The sequence below is a fragment of the Leptodactylus fuscus genome, chromosome 3, assembly GCF_031893055.1.
Source record: "Leptodactylus fuscus isolate aLepFus1 chromosome 3, aLepFus1.hap2, whole genome shotgun sequence".
Classification (NCBI taxonomy): Eukaryota; Metazoa; Chordata; class Amphibia; order Anura; family Leptodactylidae; genus Leptodactylus; species Leptodactylus fuscus.
This window is the reverse complement of record NC_134267.1, coordinates 3,234,774-3,253,535: the sequence shown is the minus strand read 5'-3', so window position 1 is coordinate 3,253,535 and position 18,762 is coordinate 3,234,774. Positions and strand designations below refer to the sequence as shown.

The window sequence follows — 18,762 nt, the reverse complement described above, 5'->3', positions numbered from 1 at the left end:
TTCTCCCCTCCCTAGGGGATCTCCTTGCTACATCCCCAGATTGTCCTGCTGTAGGACACAAGGGAGTCGGTGATTATAATGTGAATCTGTTTTCCTTAGTCCTAACAGCAGCACAAGCTTTCCCCCCAATATAGCACTGACTTTCCTTATTGCCACGGGGGTGGGGGGAAAGGTGTCTCTGGCCCTCTTATAGGGAAGTATAGTCACACAATTATGCTAATTAAAAAGTTCTGCTTTCCTGCCAGCACACAGGGGCAGAGATACCAAGATACCCCATATTGTGCTGCTGTTAGGACTAAGGGAAAACAGATTCACATTATAATCAACATTTCACTGTGAAATACTGTCCTGAGAGACAACAGTATGGGGAAGGGACTCACAAATAAGGAGTCCCGTCTCTGGGTATACTATTTATGCCAATCTGGTGCCCGCAGACCGGGTTTTAGGCTGAGGCTCCACACTGCGGAAATGCAGTTTTTTGTTACAGATTTTGCAGCGGAATTTTGAGCCAAAGCCAAGAACGGCTACAAAAGGAAAGAGAAATATCCAAGAAGTTCTACTTGTATCTTTGTGTCAGGCAGGAGAGGATTGAAGTTTCTGCAATGTGAGGTCTCTGAAGGCACCTCATTCACTAATCCTGGACCGCCCCTTTAATGCCATTTGTGATGTGATACTACCCCTCCCCCCCTTGGCCCTTGTATGGCCGTCCTCTCCCATTCCCCCCATAACCAGTTCCTACAAGGCAGAAGCTCATAAGACTTTAATAAAATCGGACACTTCAAGGAGAACGTCAAGTTTCACATAATTCATTTAATATGCAAAGATACTTAAGGTTTCTCAGTAAGTGCCCCATCGCTATTTCGGACGCGGGCTCCATACACAGTATGCTCGTCTGCACAAAGGGCACCATTTATGGCTTAGCTCTAGATCAGAGTTCTGGTAGAAGGAATGCTTTAGAAATGAGTGAAAGAAAACGGCTCCACCTAATACAGAAGATATTCCTGCTATCTCTCCATGTGGATACACATTCACCAATGTACAGGCTGCAGGTGGAAGGCATACTAATGCGGACCAGAAATTGCATAAATTTAACATTCAGATCCAAAGAAGTCGCCACGGCTGCCACGAAAAGCAAGAAAGGAAAGGAATTCATAGACAACTACAATCACAATCTCTTTATGCAGTAAGTCAATGCATAGTAAGACAAGTTTAGCCTTTTTTTTTTCCCCCTTTTTTTTGTTTTTTAAATAAAGTTTGTTGTAAAATCATGGATGGTTCCCATTAACCCGTTCCAACCCCAATGCCCATAAAACCTTGGTTACAACCTCTGCGAGGACGTCGCCCCGTCCTGAAGCCGAAAGGAAATAAATAATGCGGTAAATGAAATAAAACTCCATCGTACAGTCAGGACTTTACAGGAATATATTAGAGATATCACTAAAATTTGAAGGTTATTTACATTTCTGAATACAAAGCAGCGCTCGGGGGGCGGCAACACCAAAGGGGGATCAGTCGTGTACACGGAGCGACGGCAGCCATTTGTATCATAGACACGGAAAGGAGGACTTAAAGGGAACCTCCGCCTCTTACCAGGACTTTATTAGGTCCAAAATTCTGTTCCAATTTCTCAACTCTCTGAAGACAGTCTAGTGTGGCTCTTAAAGGGATCCTATCACTCAGATTTTTTGTAGGTACCACATCAGAATAGCCTTAAGAAAGACTATTCTTCTCCTACTTTTCGTTGTCTTCTCCGCACCACCTTTTGCCTACAATCCGGTTTTTCTCAGTATGTAAATTAGCTCTCACAGCACTGGGGGTGGGCCCTAGCACTCAGACAGCACTGGGGGCGTCCCCAATGCTGCAAGAGAACTCTCTCCAGCACCGCCTCTTCTTCATCAGCAGCGTCCTCTTCAGCCACTTCTTCCAGTGGTGGCTTCTAACTTCTAGGCCTTGGGCAGAGCAGAGTGCGCATGCCCACAAGCCACGAGAAAATGGTCGCTTACAATACTGTGCAAGCGGCCATTTTCTCGTGGCCTGTAGGCATGCGCACTCTGCTCTGCCCAAGGCCTAGAAGTTACAAGCCACTGTCAGGATGAAGAGGACGCTTCTGAAGAAGAGGAGGCAGCGCTGGAGAGTTCTCTGGGAGCATTGGGCACGCCTCCAGTGCTGTCTGAACACTAGGGCCCGCCCCCCGTGCTGTGAGAGAGCTAATTTAGATACAGAGAAAAATCGGGATTGTAGATGAATGGTGGCACGAAGAAGACAACGAAAGGTAGGAGAAGAATAACCTTTCTTAAGGCTATTCCGACGTGGAACCTACAAAAAATTGTGTCTGACTGATAGGATCCCTTTAAAGGGGATGTCTGTGGATAAACGCAGGGAATAATGATCTAAACTTATTCAATGTTTTTCTGCTGCCGCGTCCAAAATACACAGATGAGCCCGATCACTGACCATATACGTAAAGTATAGATCCCTCATTCCCAGCAATGTCCCACATTGTTTTATAACCTGGGCAACTCCTTTAAATATATATTTTTTATTCTTTTATTGAAATAGCGCTTGTGTTTTTGTATTTTTTATTGGGACCATTATGGGGTACACAATGTATTGAACAGATTTTTTTAATTATTTTTTTTTAGAAATGGGGGGGGGATGCCCAAAACAAAACAGTAATGTTGTCATTGCTTCTAGAATTTATTTGCACGGCGTTCCCCATATTAAATGCTATTTTTGTGGGTGAATATGATGGCGGTTATATTACACAATCCCTTTTACTACTTTGCAGTATTTGTATTATACAGGATACGGATTTTTTTTTGCCATTCAGGGCTCGTTTTTTGGGACAACTTATTTTTCATTGTTACCGTTTTGCGTCAGATACAATTAGATTATTTTTTATTCCTGTTCTACAGGAGGTGCGGGAACAAATACAGATATTCGGGAAATTTATTATTTTAGATGTTTGTTTCGTTTATCATGTGGAATAAATAAGTTACGTTTATGGTTTGGATGAAGCATCAGTGTAATAATAGAATAACATTGTGAACAAGTTTTGATTGTTAAATTAGTTAATTAGTATTTTTAGATATATAGTGTGTGTGTGTGTATATATTATATATATAATAAGTATTGCAGGGTGTTATTGTCTGTCAGTGTTTTGCTGCCGGACATGATCGACCTTCCGAGTTATAAAAGTACAGGGAAGGTTTTGTTAGGCCTCAAGAAACCCCTCAGTATTCGGAGATTACTTTGTAGGGGGCGCCATTGGGTTTATGACGAGCCCTGACCCCCGGCCATAGAAGGGTTCAATGACTGGGACAAGAGTAACCTCCAATCCTAGTGTCCGCCATCTTAGATCTGACATCTGCTGCAGAACCAATGGGCTCCCTAATCTGGGCCGTCCCCCTATGAGCCCATGGCATACCCTATACACATTGAACTCTACTGATCTGTATTAGTCCGGAGTCCATCTGTGTCCTCCGGTGGGAACTTAAGATTGGGAAATTGTGAGGTTTTCTATTTATGACCATTGCAGGGTATTTGGAGCTTTGTACTAAAAAAAAAAGTGAACTCTGCCACCATAATTGGAGGCATAATTAAAGGGATTGTCTAGAGGAAAAAAAAAATTCATATCTTGTAATATATAATTCGGAGATAAATGACAGAGGATCGCTATCTAGGATTGTGTTAATCCTAGGGAAGAGACGTTACATAAAGCATTGACTTGGAGGACCGATCCTGCATTACAAAGCCATGTGTAATACCTCATTTCCTCTGTGGTGGCGCTGCAGAATAAGTTGACCACTTAAAGCCAAGGCTCAGGAGATTGTGGAGGGTCCTGGCAATGGGATGATTTGTGATCAGTTTATCCACAGCCGATAACACTCTGCTACTAGTGAGCACAGAATATTGAACCTAAAAAAATAGAAGGGTGGACATTCCCTTTAATGCACTAAGAACGGCCCTGGTCACTGATACCAAAGCTCTTCCTGGTGGGCTGATCGGCTCCATTTCCAGAAATAACCACAATGGCCGCCTTCCCTCCTGTATACTTTGGGCACACAGTAACGCTGCCTATAATAAGAGAACAGCCAGTTGACTTCTATCCGGCTACCGATATCTTCTCCCTTGTGGCCCCCTATGGACGCGTACGTTTGGCTCAGCCAGGCACGTAGGTCTGCCCATATGGGAGTGGGATGATAGGGACAGCCCATTCACTGTCCGGGGAGGCGCTGGCAGCCCCCACCTCCGTGACATCATGCCTGTCCTAATCTAATGCGCATGGTCGGCTTCACACAATCTCCTTGACGGGATTTCAGGCTCACAAATGCCAGACACAGCCGAAACTGGGCGCCCCGTCTGCTCTCCATCCTAGGTCATGAAAACAGTAGCTACCCATGTAGTTAGATTTTCCTGAGTGTGTGCAAAAAAACAAAAACCCTCCGCTGGCCAATGTCCTAAGAGATTCGCTTGTTTCTTCACCGATAAAAGGCTTCCTTATTCGTCACCTCTCGAGAACACGATGTCTTAAAGCTAAAGCTAGGCTACAATCATCATGCAGAAAACAAACCCAAAAAAACACCCTACTCTACCATCGGCTGCCGGAACACGGAAATTAGAGGGTTAATCGCAAGAGGATGGAGGCTCACAAAATAAAAGAGAAGTCCCCGCAGATATCCAAAGTGTACGGAGATTCTCTCCTGGTCAAAAAGGAACAAAAAGAAACCCCAAATGGCTCATAAAAGGACAAACATGGAAGGTCACAAGTACGTCAGGAATAAAACGAGGCAGAAAAGTTACTAACCATAAATAAAACCCTGAAATGTCACAAAAACGGAGGCCAACGGACTAGCGCGTGATCAGACTAAAACATGGAGGACATCGATGAGCGGCGTATTTACAGATCCCTCAGACTCCTCTGCTTGAGCTCCATACTGGATTCAATGGTAAGGATGTGCCCGTCCCATTCGCAACGCAGAAAGGAAAGAAAAGAACGAAACGCTGTCCTTGTGGGTGCGGTGATGACTTGTCCCTGGGCTACTTTAAGCATCCAAAGTACACGGATCAATATCTAGGACGGTTCCAGCGAGTCACTGGGAATTTTCCATACTAAAGTTAAATACAAAAACTTGTCCTTACGCTATATCTTACACGGCGTGTTGAACTGTAAACTAATGTAGTTTGAGCTGACTGTAATCTCCCCAGTTTCCACAAAATAATTTAATACTGAGGTGGGTCATTCAGAAAGAGTAATGAAGGCAATAAATCATATCTGCATAATCCCGGATTGAAATGTCTGGTTGCACAGAGACATTTTTTTTGTTTTTTTTCCTCCCCATTTCTCTTTTCGGTTCTCCATGCTTCTGGTTTCCTTCCTTTCCTTGATGAGGGTTCCTAGAAACTCGGAAACAAGTCCACTGGAAAGCAAACTAAACCCATCGTCGCTTATGTGTTCAGTGCAAGCCCTGACGAAAAGAGGGAAAGACAAAGCCACCTAGTCTAGAGGTCCCTGGAAAATAAGTCTGATGTAACCTTGTTCCCCTGAAAGCTGGTGTGCGCAGAAGGGACACGCCGCGTGGAAAGTGTGAGTACCGTGAGGAAGAGGAATCTGGGACCAGTAGGACGTGGTTTTTTCTGAGCACACGTGTCCACAGGGGCTGAAGGCATGGGTTGGAGGACCTGCATCCACATAAAATCCAGCTTCACATCCTAGCCATAGAGGAACGTAGGGTCCCACTGAACGACACATTGGACATTCCCGGTCTTTCCCATCCCGTTCCTCTTTATTCCCCCAGTTGTGGTAGCCATGCACGTGGCCACAGTTCAGATAGACCCACGGCTGCTTCTCATCCACCACATCCTTTCTCTTCATGCTGGGAAAGGCCAGAGTGTTAAAGCCGACAGGACACTGAGGTCTCGCCGCGTTGATCTCCTGTCTTAGGGCTTCTAAGTGTTTCACAGTTGGAGTTCTGGAAAGCCCTTCGGCGGTGCGCCATAACAAAGTAGCTCCACACAGATCGATGAGGGAACCGTCCTGAAGTTCATTGCTTTCGTTTTCCACCTGTAAAAATAGAAGGATTGTGGTCACGTCTGGATTAAATACAGCACAAGGAAAAAAAATTCTGTATTTGTCTTTGAAGAAACTTAAAATGGCTTTTCCTCACTGCTAAGTCAGGGGTGACGATCTCTGCCAGGGAAGTGGCCGCATACAGAAACAATCTTTGACAGGCTGCATTGCATGTAGTCCACAAATGGCACCCACCAGTTACCCCCACCACCGCCCTGTACTTAGCTCACTGTTCCCGGGCCACGTTCTCCGTCTGCTTCGAGCGCACAGCTGTGACGTGTTATATGTGCCCAGTTATATGTGCCCGTGGGCCAACACTGCACTCATGCTACCCGCACCTGCTAGGCCACAGACAACATGTCCATATACTGGGTCAGGGTTCCTCTTGTCCCCGAGTCACCGCTGCAGCTGCATTTTATTAGACTGAGGTCCCACATCGCAGACACGCAAAAAGTTCTTGTGTAAAGTTCTGACTCATGACATCGACACTTCAGACATAATAACCACCCTCTCAGCTGGGATTGCCCACTGTAGCGCTGCAATAATTGCCATGCCTGAGGTTTTTGCTTAAATCAGTGCTAGCCCGTCTCAGTACGTAAATCATGGCTGGCTGGGATTTCCCTGGGAATTTCTGGCCCCAATTTCGCAGAACACTTCTGTATGTAACTACAGAGCTGCGCTCGCTGCCCAGGTAATTTATTATCTTGACGTTCGCCAGATTAGTAAGAAGGTCTGGAATTGGCCGAGGCCATCCCTGCCTTCGTGGAGACCATGAATCATCCGTGTCCTGTTACAACTGTTTACATTGGACGCCAGCCCTTCTGACATAGAGGCAACTAAGCTAAGATGGCCGCGTACAAGTGAGACTGTCGACAAACACTAGGACGTGTCACCCTCTTAATGGATCGATAACCTTATTAGAAAAAGCAGAAGAGACAGTAAAAGGGATGATCGGAAAGTTATTTGTGGATGTAACTGGGACCCTCAGCTGCAAAAGACAAGATAAGAGGTCCCAAGGAGCTTACAGAGTATCTGAATGTAACAAATAAGGACACAATGTAACAAATATGACGGAGTCCTGTCCGTGGTAAACCGTCCACGTGTGGGCCGTGTGCATAGGAGTCACTGCATCATACACAACAACCCAATCCCTACAGTAATGACCATAAATCTATCAGTTCTTTCCTGTCGTGGTCGGGCCATTTGGGAGCTCCGGGTATCAGAACCGACTACAATGCAGAGACTCCTATTATTACAGCCCAGTTACCTCTGGGGACTACAATCCACAACCTGATGGGACAATCGTGTGCACCTGACAAATGAAGCGGTTCCTATGCTCATGCCAGCAATGCCACACAATACAACATCACTACCAGGGGCTTCGCCAAATGGCACAGCAAAGGGGTTTTCTAGAAATTGAACAAACCCATGTGGAGGTGTAACAAAAATAAATGATATCCGGCCTCTCAGGCGTTCCTTTATCCCCTGCACCGAAAGTAAACGGACTGCGGACTATGAAATGCTGGGGAAAGAAGTGGATGATTCTTGGATAAAACCTTTAATAATGGATGACAGGTTTTCAACTGGAGATGAGTGGGGGCCCAACAACAGGGACCCCCCCACCAATCAGCTGTTTGAAGAAGCCACAACATTCAGCCTCTGACTAGTTATCAAACATAGCGCCATACATTTGTATAGTGGTTGTGGTTGGAATTGCAGCTCAGCCCTTTCTCTTGAAGGGGACTGAGCTGCAAACAGGTCATGTGATCACTGAACGGGAAGTCATGGCGTCTATGAAGCAGAAGTGGCTCTCAAGAAGCCTCAGACAGCTGATCCGTGGAGGTACTATTTGTCCAAGGATAGGTCATCCATTAAGTCCTACAAGAAAGAATTCTTTATCTACCCCAGGAGCTCGGCAATATCCACCTCGCTGTCCTGTGACTGTAAAACACCTGTATGCAGCAGGAGCCTCCCCTCCCTAGGTCGATAAGTCCCTCCCCCTGGCTAAGCCCCACCCTCTAGCCTTGTGTTGTCTTGCAGGATTCCTACCAGACGGTGCACATCAGGGCCCTCCTTTATAACATGTCACAGTCAGGACATCTCCTGGTATATTCCTGGCTTATGTCTATTATCAAGTTCTAAGCTTCATCGCTCCTTTAACAAGTCAAAAAGGGAAAATTCCCGAGCAGCAGCCGAGTGGTTAACAGGAACGACTTCAAATGCCAGGGCTCTGCAACGCAATCTGTCAAAGAACAGCCCCGTTATATAAAGGAAAACATGTTAAGATGAATCATCTTCCAGGATTCACATTTTTTCATGGAGGAACAGCATGTTCTGAGCTTGACAAGATGAAATTCACTTGAAAAGCGCTATAAATATTATTTATATCCATGAGAAAATAGACCCGAAATCTCTTAAAGAAATCAAACCAAGTATTTGTATACTTAGCGAGTGCTCTGGGGTATACGGAGACCTAACAAGGGACGTGTCCGGGGACTCTCGGCTGCACCTACCATCTTTCCTCGCTGTTGGGCAGAGCGGGTTTCTCTCAAACTAAAGACATTGCCGCAGACGGAGATCTCTCTCCAGACTCCCGGCTTGGAGTCCTCGGTGAAGCCATTGCGAGGATGCATAACAAGGACTCCATTTGTTGTTAGCCCATCCATCTGTCCATCTACCGTCTTCCACTTGGCAGCTTTCTCCTAGAGGTGACAGAAGCCAAAAACAGTCAGGCCCGATACAATATAAAAAAAGAGCAAAACGTTCATAAAAACAGTTATCAGTCTTATCTTTACCCCAAGAAAAATATTCTTGGAGGAGTCGAAGCCTGCGGCGTATATCCTTGCAGTGAAGGGCGGGTTTCTTTCACATATTATTCTGCAGGCAAATCTGGAGATGGTGCTTTGAACAGACTGGGTATCCGTGTTGCTCTGGCTTCCTGGAACTGTGTCGGTTACCACAAAATCAATAGGGCTTTCTGTCGACCTTCCGATCTAGAAATGCATTGCAAAAAAGAGATAGGAATCAGGTGAAGCGGCCGATACGTGGGGAACGGCTCGTCAGGATTATTAACAATGCCGAACAATAAATATCTGTAGAGAGTAAACAAAGGCGTCTCCTTCATCCAAGCAGGCCATGGTTTATTCATTGAGGGATATGCTGAAAGGGGTTTACGGGTTCACACTACTGATGAGTTATCTTTAGCGTGTCGTCCCAGGGAGCGTCTGATGCTCCGTTCTGCTGTGGTGATTATAGAGCAGGTCCTAGGATCACAACAGAATCCCCCCCCCCCCAAATTAATGGGGATGGAAGGAACTCAGATTCAGCTATAAAACGCCCAACACCCCCTTCTTCTGTGCATGAGGCCTTAAAATCAGCACCCATGAAGATGGACTGTTTGAGGTCCTGCAGCGCTCGCTGACTCCTCTTCATTGTCTGCACAGGTTACTGCAGTTTTGTCTCATTCGAGCGATTGGGGCAAAGCTGTAAAACCCAGCAAGTACCACGACCAAGGACCACGACATGTGGGGTGACAGACTGATGGAAACAATGAAGAGGCCACAGGGTTTGGGGTGACCCCTTCTGACAGGTAATCAGCAGGAGCATCCAGAGTCTGTCTCCCAATCTAATATTGATGGACTAAGAATATCCATAGATAATGTAACCCCAGAAAATCCCTTTAAGCAGCGTTCCACACACTTTACAGTCATGAACCGCTTACCTGAAACATGTCCGTGTTGCTGTCATGCGTGTACTCCACCACCACAGTCTGTGCCCGTGACAAGGTGTAAGATATGCTGTGCTGGTCCTTGTTACTTATTGCCTGGAACAAATCAGTATCACATCACACATCCATATAATTAGCGGGGCGCACAACAAGGCTAAGGTTCTGTTTGCTACCATAACCAATTAGCTAAAAACTATGGGCAAGGCTAAGTGACTTGTTGGTGATCTCACAGTCCCCATCACCTAGGGCAGATGCTCCGATACCCACACCACAACTCCTATTTTTTCACCGCCCACATCCTGCACTGACTCCGGTCAGAAACAGTAAAAAAGCCTCTAATTTATTATAAAGCTAGTGATGGAATTCCTAACAGTAAATATGTAACATATAATATTACACAATGTAACATCATTGGAAATATTTTTTTTTATGGTTCCATCCAAAATTGGTCCCGGCACTGACTCAGACCCCACAGCCCTGCCCTGGCCAACACCCACTGGACGACCACAACAGGGTCGCCTGTATCCAGGTAAGTGGGGAGCGGTTACCTTTGCTGCCTGCGGCGTACAGGCAATGTGAACAGTACTTGGCTTCACCCCATTGGCTTTCAGTCTTTTCAGTAACGCAAACCTGCTTTTCCTTCTCCCTCTGTCCCCATTTGGTAGAGAGCCATTGTATCTGGAGAATTGCAAGAATAAGCCACAGGTTACAAATAATAAAGACATAACTACAGTGTTAAGAGTCGCCATGAACAGGACTGGGAATCATTCTGTTATGGTACAGGCGGCGCCCTGTCGGGATGTCAGCTGTGTAGTCTGGAGCGCCCCCAACTGCACGAGTTCTGAGACGGAGGTCCTTACACACGACAGCTTTCTATGCAGACGCACATTACACAAATACGGATTGCTATTATGTATCTCGCACACACAGGTCATATAGGACTCACCCCAGTACAATGAGCTCCCCATATTTCACAGGTGCTTTAGCAGGGTGGTTTTCTTGGTCAGGAGAAAACATGAGCGTGGCCGTTACTTATACCCCAGTCGTATCAAGAGTTTTGCTCTTTTTTCATTATTTAGTCTGCAAGGAAAAAAAAACAGAACAGAAGGATTAACAAATGTGATGTAAAATCATGAAACATTTCCCAAATCACTGCACATGGAATACAGGTTGTCTAAGTACAAAAGCACAAGTTGATATTTCTCAAAGAGACTGATAAAAGACGAAATCCAAACCAATCGTCATTGTGCGCCCTGAAATGTCCATCGTGTCACCGTCCTAAAGTGCTAGATATGTATACGGGCTTGGGCTGATGTCGCTGCAGCAAAAACCTTCCACCTTTGCAAACATGCCCTCAGTTATGGTACAGTCACACAACAGTCCGTTGCAGTCATCCCCTGCCTCTGCCATTTAATGTCCGTTGCTCTCATCCTATGATGGAGTTTCCCGATGCAGCCGCTTGTTTTCAGCATCAATTACTGAGGTTATGGTACCTTTAAATAAAGGCGCAGACCCCATCTAATTTGTCACGACTTTTACATTGCATATTATTATGACCTGCTGGCTAAATGACGGCCTGCCCCGATGTTCAGCCTGGCTGAATGGCTCCGCTTTGTAATGAAATATGAATTATAAATGCAAGCATGAAAATGACATTGTGGATTGTGTCAGATCTGAAATTAGCAACAGAGAAAAAGCAGAACTTTCCCCGGACACGATGTGCTAAGCTATGGGCTATGTCACGTCATGCAGAGATTCTTCAGGGTTCTGACAACCCACATTCTGTTTTCTAGGGTCAAACATGTAGAACTTGTGGGTCCTCACATCTTATAATGTATAAAACATTTGGAGTCAGCACAGCTTTTACCTAAGGGCAAACCGAGCTCTTGCACCAGGCCGTATGGTATTGGGGGCATCCAATGGGAAGGGAACCAAACTGCACTATTTCAGCTCTGTTCACACCTAACTTGTGGCTCTTCACGACGGCTCGGACAGACAGATGCAAAAACTACAGATGTGTCTGGGCTCATAGAAATGTAGAGGTCCGTACTATCTGCAACTGCGGATAAAAACTATGGTCGTAATGTAAAACGTGATATTACGCGCAGTTTTCAAAAGTCTGTTCCTAGTTTATTTTTACAAGGTGCATTGCAGAAAATGACTCTCAGCCTGGAAACTGTCAGCAGGTAGGCCTTCTGGTGCCGACAGGACTTCATAGGCACACTGAGGATACTTTGGCTCACAAGTGATGCGTCTCGAGGATCTTCGGCTAATATTTCTATATGGAGAGGCCAGGACCCGCTCTGCCCGCCATATATTACACGCCACGTGCCCGGTATTCCGTCCTGTATTTCTCCAGCACTGCTCACCTTATCTACAATGTCTAAGAGTGTTCACAAATACATACTAGAGGGTTTCGCAACTAAAAATATTCCATATGTGGAAAGCCTTTGGGAGACCATGGTGTGGATTTATGAAGCATGGTGTTTCGTATGTCAGTCTCGATCACCCCCGCACCGCTGCAGCCCTGATGAAGACACCGGCTTGGCGCTGAGACACGTTGCCCTTCTGCCTCTGCATTTCCTACTGGAACCAATAGAAGTATTTTCATCCCAATCCAAGTCCTTCTTATTACAGCGCTCCAGGTTTTTTTTGCCTCCTATTTTTTACTTCTCTGGTCAGGAAAGTGACAAGGGCGGCGTAAAAGGAAAAACTGGCCAAATATTGAGCAAGCGCCTGATTTGTGACTCTCATAGGCCAGAACACGGCTGATGACGGACACACCACAATGATCACCAGTCTCAGGGATGACACAACCCCACATACAAGGAAGTGGGCGCCGAGGACAAGGTACGGGCCGAGGGCGGAGGGAAGACATTGGACGAGTCACGGCCACAATCCCTATCATTATATCTCCGAGCACCGCGGTCACATCTAATAATCAGGATCTCTTCTGTTTCTACTGTCGGGTGAATTCAGGAGATGAGGCTTCGTGTGGATTATAATACAAGCAAGGGGAGGAGATGTCACAAGTTTTCACCACTTTCAATGTGTCGTGTGAAAGCTGCGCCAAATCCGCAGTAAATCCACGGATAAACTTTACCATAGATATTGGACTTATTTAACCTTCTGAGAACATCCCGTAACGTTTGTAAGTACTTTACGAGAACAGGACCGTGGCCCCGAGACTGATTAATGTACCTGCAATGATGGCGATATGTAAAAGTGCAGTCACCCAGCCAAATCCTCCGACTCTTCTACTTTCCACAGATGGACTCCTTCATGTTAAAAATAATCGGCTCATATTGAAGCCAAAGCGTTAAGGTTTTTACGGGCTCAGACTCTGATCCAAAACTGGCCTCAAGTCCAACCGGGACTCCACAGTCCTAGTAGTCACGTACCAATGCAATACCATGGAGCCATAGGGGTGCACATGCTCTCCTATAAACCCAATTTAGCACCTACTTCAAAAACTTCCTCCTCTACGGGTAATACTGCTGGTTTGGATCAGAATCCTTCCATATGGCATGTAAACCCCCCAGAGGACGACTCCATGGAGAACTGGGGATCCCATTTGGGTAGACAGCAGGTGGTCCTGGTAATACTAGTGGGATTCCAGGAACCCATCGCCATCAGTTGCTCTTCGCAGTCCTTGTGTCAGATTTCGCTTTCTACGGTTTCCTCCGGCCGCCTAGATCACGTATTCCTAAGAGCAGTTTCGCGCTGACACCCGTCCTAATAAGTCCAATGGCATCACCACCTTGACATTCCTCCCTATTACCATGCGAAGGGTTAAGAGTAAGGACAGCAGCGCAATCATCTGGCAAGGATACCTTGGGCTCGTATTTCCTCGGTGCGGTGTCAAACCAACTTTCGGAACATAGCAACAGTAACTAGGGGCAGCACGACACGGGAGATAGAAACAGAGTTGGTTGCAATAAATCAACAGAAGTGTATGGCACAAAGCGCGCCGGAGAGGTGGGAGTTATTGCACTCATTATCATTATCTGCTCCTGTGAACCATGATTCAGACCTGACTTTGCACCCCGCTGCTTCATTACAAGCGACACGTTCGTAAAAATGAACGGAGGATGTGATGTGCGGTTCAATTATATACCTGCGCCATTACTTCTGTGCGAGAAGGAACAGAAAGCTCCGGAGAACATTAGCCAGGGCAATATTGTACAATTAGCTTCCCAACATCTCCACAGAGGAAAGAACCGGCAATTAACCGAAACCTAGAAGAGGCGACGCAAATATATGAGCGAGCGGGAGTGGTCAGCGGCGGTTAAGATGGAGGCTTCATGTTATAGGGTCAATAACATAGGTTGTGTCCGGCACGCTGTCTGGAATAAAGATAAAGACTAGTATAGATCAGCTGACGGAAGCCACAGCGCCATCTATTGTATAGTGGCTGTGCGAGATATTGCAGCTCGGCCAAATTCACTTGAATGGAACAAAGTCATGTGACCAATGAACAGGACATTGAAATGGGAGTGGGGGTCACCTGACGGGCTGATCGATGGGTGTCGGAGCCCCACCAGTCAGCTATACATGGCAATTGTAAAGTTAGGATGTCAATATTTAACTTAAAAAAAAAAAAACATTTAACATAACGTCACATCTTTGGCTATATTTACACTTTTGCCCACGGTCGGCCACAACTGGATGCTGATGCAAGTCACCGGCTTCTGTCGTGGCTTCCCGATGAATGAGCCTAATCAGCAAGAAGTCTCAAGCCGTGGCTGAACCTGCGACAAGATCAAGCACAATAGAAATCTGCGGCAAGTTCCGCCATCTGAACACAACCATTGGCCTCCTAAAACCATCTCATCATGTACCCGAAATAAAAGGCGCATCAAGAACTGCTGCAAAACCCCATGCCGGTATCCCAGGGAGGCTTAAATATTACTTATACCACGCCGCAACTGAAACATCTGCACACAACCTTACATACATTGCCTAAGGTTGCAGGTTTTCTATTGCTGTTTTTGGAGTCAAAACCAGGTGTAGATGATGTATGGCCTCCTGAACATGGGGAGCTATAGCCCGAGACCGTATATTGTCTGCAATTCTTGGAACAGAACTGCTGCACCCTGCATTACAGTGGTCTAAGATGAGGGCATTCCCGAGGCCGTACTGTCTATAGTAAGGGGCAGTACAGGTGCGGGGAGTCCTAGTATCTTACATCAGTATTGCACAGGGAGTCCTAGACCTTGGACCAGATTTAGCCCAGGAAATATTTTACCAGACAATATAAGCCTGTGTGCAGGGCTCCTAAAGAGTGAGACATAGGGAACTTTAATTTTGTTTATTTATTTTAATTCTCTTCTGGTGAATTTGGCTTCAAAAACTGGGAAAACTGGGGCAACATGGTGGCTCAGTGGTTAGCACTGTAGCCTTGCAGCGCTGGAGTCCTGGGATCGAATCCCGCCAGGAACAACATCTGCAAGGAGTTGGTATGTTCTCCCCGTGTTTGCATGGATTTCCTCCCATTCTACAAAGACATACTGATGGGATAGAAAACTTTCGACGCTTTGCATTTAAATGCATTTGGTGACATTTTCTGCAGCCATAAACGTGACAAGCAGATGCTTCATGATCTGTATTTTTTGCAACGTTTTTGCTCATTTTGATACTTCTTGGGTCTGATGGAAGCCGACGCCTATACTATACTATGTATATTGCCTTTTTTTTTTTGGCAATGTTCCTTCATTCCACCCTTGAGGGTAAGCGGCTCCCCAGATCCAGGTGTAAGGAGCGGCGTTGCGAGCGCCTCCTGTCTGAATAATGACAGGCCAGATGTGCTGGATCCTTCACAACCCTAAACAATGGCGTGATTAAGCCTGAGCCACAATGCACAGTCAATCCTCTATCTCCAGGCCAATAGCTGGCGCGTATAAAGGCGGCATTTGTTAGGTTTTACCCGTCGTAACTGAAGACCAACTAAGGTAAGAGACGCTGCAGTGATTCCTAGAAGGTAAACTCATTATTTCTGGACGCCGTACAGACAGCGCTGCTTTCCAGTAGGAGCTGACAGAGGGAGCCCTGTCTGCGGCGTCTGCACCTGAGCTTTTATTGTGCCAATGTAACCGTCAGCGCCGACACACGCGCCAAAGGGCACACAGAAAGGAGCTTAATATTCACATGTAGTACAAGCGGGGTCTTAGAGGGTCCCTCAAGCTCATAAATAAGTAACGACTACTAAGGTCCTGTTCATACTGTGTTCTAGACAGTGCAATGATAGATTCCAATACAAGGAGCGCCATGCGTCTATACCCACAGATCCCGAAATATTCTAATATATACCAGCCCCACAAAGGTCAGGGGGATAGCCTGCAGGCCAATGGGGGCCTAACAATACATATAAAATAGGTGGCACATAACACTGTAGACGAAGTGTGAACAAAGCCTAAATGTTGGCCATATACCTTAGAATGGATTAGCCAAGTCCCCAAATTTGGACAGGTGACAATCTGAAGCCTACAGGGTCCTCCCAAATCCTTCTCAATGGCAGATGTCTGAGGAATTGGGTAGCTGGGTCCGTCCCAATGTGCCTGATCCTGGTAGGATTTGGGGGGGGGGGGGGGGGGGGTAATTCTAGTAGCAGTTTACCCCCCCTTATTGAGAACATGAGGCCGAGCCATTCTACAGGACAGAAGGGGGGGCCAGGAGGTGGGTTAAGGAGATCACTATGTAATGGCCAGTCTGATCTCTTCTACAGTACAATCCCTCCAGCGTGTGAACAATACCCTATATTAATATGGGAGGATCTGATCTATTGTCTGCGATGTAGAACAGGTAAGTAAACTAAACAAGACTAATCCGTCCAGGCAGTGGTTACACAAAGATGGAGGTGACCAGGTAGAGAGATTTGTGCTAGGTCTGAATTACAACATAAAACGCTCTCATACAGATTACGAGGATATTTCCAAATGAAGGTCGATCATGACATAAAATAATGATCAAAAACTTGCAGGGCTGGTGACAGTAACCTATCTATCTGCAGGACTGGGGTGATATGCTGGTTCTGGTGACAGTAACCTATCTATCTGCAGGACTGGGGTGATATGCTGGTTCTGGTGACAGTAACCTATCTATCTGCAGGGCTGGGGTGATATGCTGGTTCTGCTGACAGTAACCTATCTATCTGCAGGACTGGGGTGATATGCTGGTTCTGGTGACAGTAACCTATCTATCTGCAGGGCTGGGGTGATATGCTGGTTCTGGTGACAGTAACCTATCTATCTGCAGGGCTGGGGTGATATGCTGGGTCTGGTGACAGTAACCTATCTATCTGCAGGGCTGGGGTGATATGCTGGTTCTGGTGACACTAGCCTATCTATCTGCAGGGCTGGGGTGATATGCTGGTTCTGGTGACAGTAACCTATCTGCAGGGCTGGGGTGATATGCTGGGTCTGGTGACAGTAACCTATCTATCTGCAGGGCCGGGGTGATATGCTGGTTCTGGTGACAGTAACCTATCTATCTGCAGGGCTGGGGTGATATGGAGGGGTCTGGTGACAGTAACCTATCTATCTGCAGGGCTGGAGTGATATGCTGGTTCTGGTGACAGTAACCTATCTATCTGCAGGGCTGGGGTGATATGCTGGGTCTGGTGACAGTAACCTATCTATCTGCAGGACTGGGGTGATATGCTGGGTCTGGTGACAGTAACCTATCTATCTGCAGGGCTGGGGTGATACGCTGGTTCTGGTGACAGTAACCTATCTATCTGCAGGGCTGGGGTGATATGCTGGGTCTGGTGACAGTAACCTATCTATCTGCAGGGCTGGGGTGATATGCTGGTTCTGGTGACAGTAACCTATCTATCTGCAGGACTGGGGTGATATGGAGGGGTCTGGTGACAGTAAACTATCTATCTGCAGGGCTGGGGGGATATACTGGGGTCTGGTGACAGTAACCTATTTATCTGCAGGGCTGGGGTGATACGCTGGTTCTGGTGACAGTAACCTATTTATCTGCAGGGCTGGGGTGATACGCTGGTTCTGGTGACAGTAACCTATCTATCTGCAGGGCTGGGGTGATATACTGGTTCTGGTGACAGTAACCTATCTATCTGCAGGACTGGGGTGATATGGAGGGGTCTGGTGACAGTAACCTATCTATCTGCAGGACTGGGGTGATATGCTGATTCTGGTGACAGTAACCTATCTATCTGCAGGACTGGGGTGATATGGAGGGGTCTGGTGACAGTAACCTATCTATCTGCAGGGCTGGGGTGATATGCTGGTTCTGGTGACAGTAACCTATCTATCTGCAGGGCTGGGGTGATATGCTGGTTCTGGTGACAGTAACCTATCTATCTGCAGGGCTGGGGTGATATGCTGGTTCTGGTGACAGTAACCTATCTATCTGCAGGCCTGGGGTGATATGCTGGTTCTGGTGACAGTAACCTATCTATCTGCAGGGCCGGGGTGATATGCTGGGTCTGGTGACAGTAACCTATCTATCTGCAGGGCCGGGGTGATATGCTGGTTCTGGTGACAGTAACCTATCTATCTGCAGGGCTGGGGGGATATACTGGGGTCTGGTGACAGTAACCTATCTATCTGCAGGGCTGGGGTGATATGCTGGGTCTGGTGACAGTAACCTATCTATCTGCAGGGCCGGGGTGATATGCTGGTTCTGGTGACAGTAACCTATCTATCTGCAGGGCTGGGGGGATATACTGGGGTCTGGTGACAGTAGCCTATCTATCTGCAGGGTTGGGGTGATATGCTGGGTCTGGTGACAGTAACCTATCTATCTGCAGGGCTAGGGTGATATGCTGGTTCTGGTGACAGTAACCTATCTATCTGCAGGGCTGGGTGATATGCTGGTTCTGGTGACAGTAACCTATCTATCTGCAGGGCTGGGGTGATATGCTGGGTCTGGTGACAGTAACCTATCTATCTGCAGGGCTGGGGTGATATGCTGGTTCTGGTGACAGTAACCTATCTAT

At 46.6% G+C, this 18,762-nt stretch overlaps 1 protein-coding gene across 2 annotated transcripts in view; it reads right to left on the bottom strand.

Annotated features, from left to right (window-relative positions):
• Positions 1–2,087: 2,087 nt before the first annotated feature.
• The window catches only part of PELI1 (pellino E3 ubiquitin protein ligase 1), a 42,020-nt gene continuing 25,345 nt past the window's right edge, over positions 2,088–18,762 (bottom strand). For both annotated transcript variants that reach the window (XM_075266963.1, XM_075266964.1), the window contains exons 2-7: positions 10,744–10,877; positions 10,346–10,475; positions 9,792–9,893; positions 8,866–9,063; positions 8,584–8,772; positions 2,088–6,064 (exon numbers count right to left, since the gene is read on the bottom strand). In XM_075266963.1, coding sequence (XP_075123064.1) covers positions 5,498–6,064; positions 8,584–8,772; positions 8,866–9,063; positions 9,792–9,893; positions 10,346–10,475; positions 10,744–10,814 — 1,257 coding nt within the window. In that variant the 5' untranslated portion in view covers positions 10,815–10,877 and the 3' untranslated portion in view covers positions 2,088–5,497. The remainder of the gene's footprint in view (positions 6,065–8,583; positions 8,773–8,865; positions 9,064–9,791; positions 9,894–10,345; positions 10,476–10,743; positions 10,878–18,762) is intronic.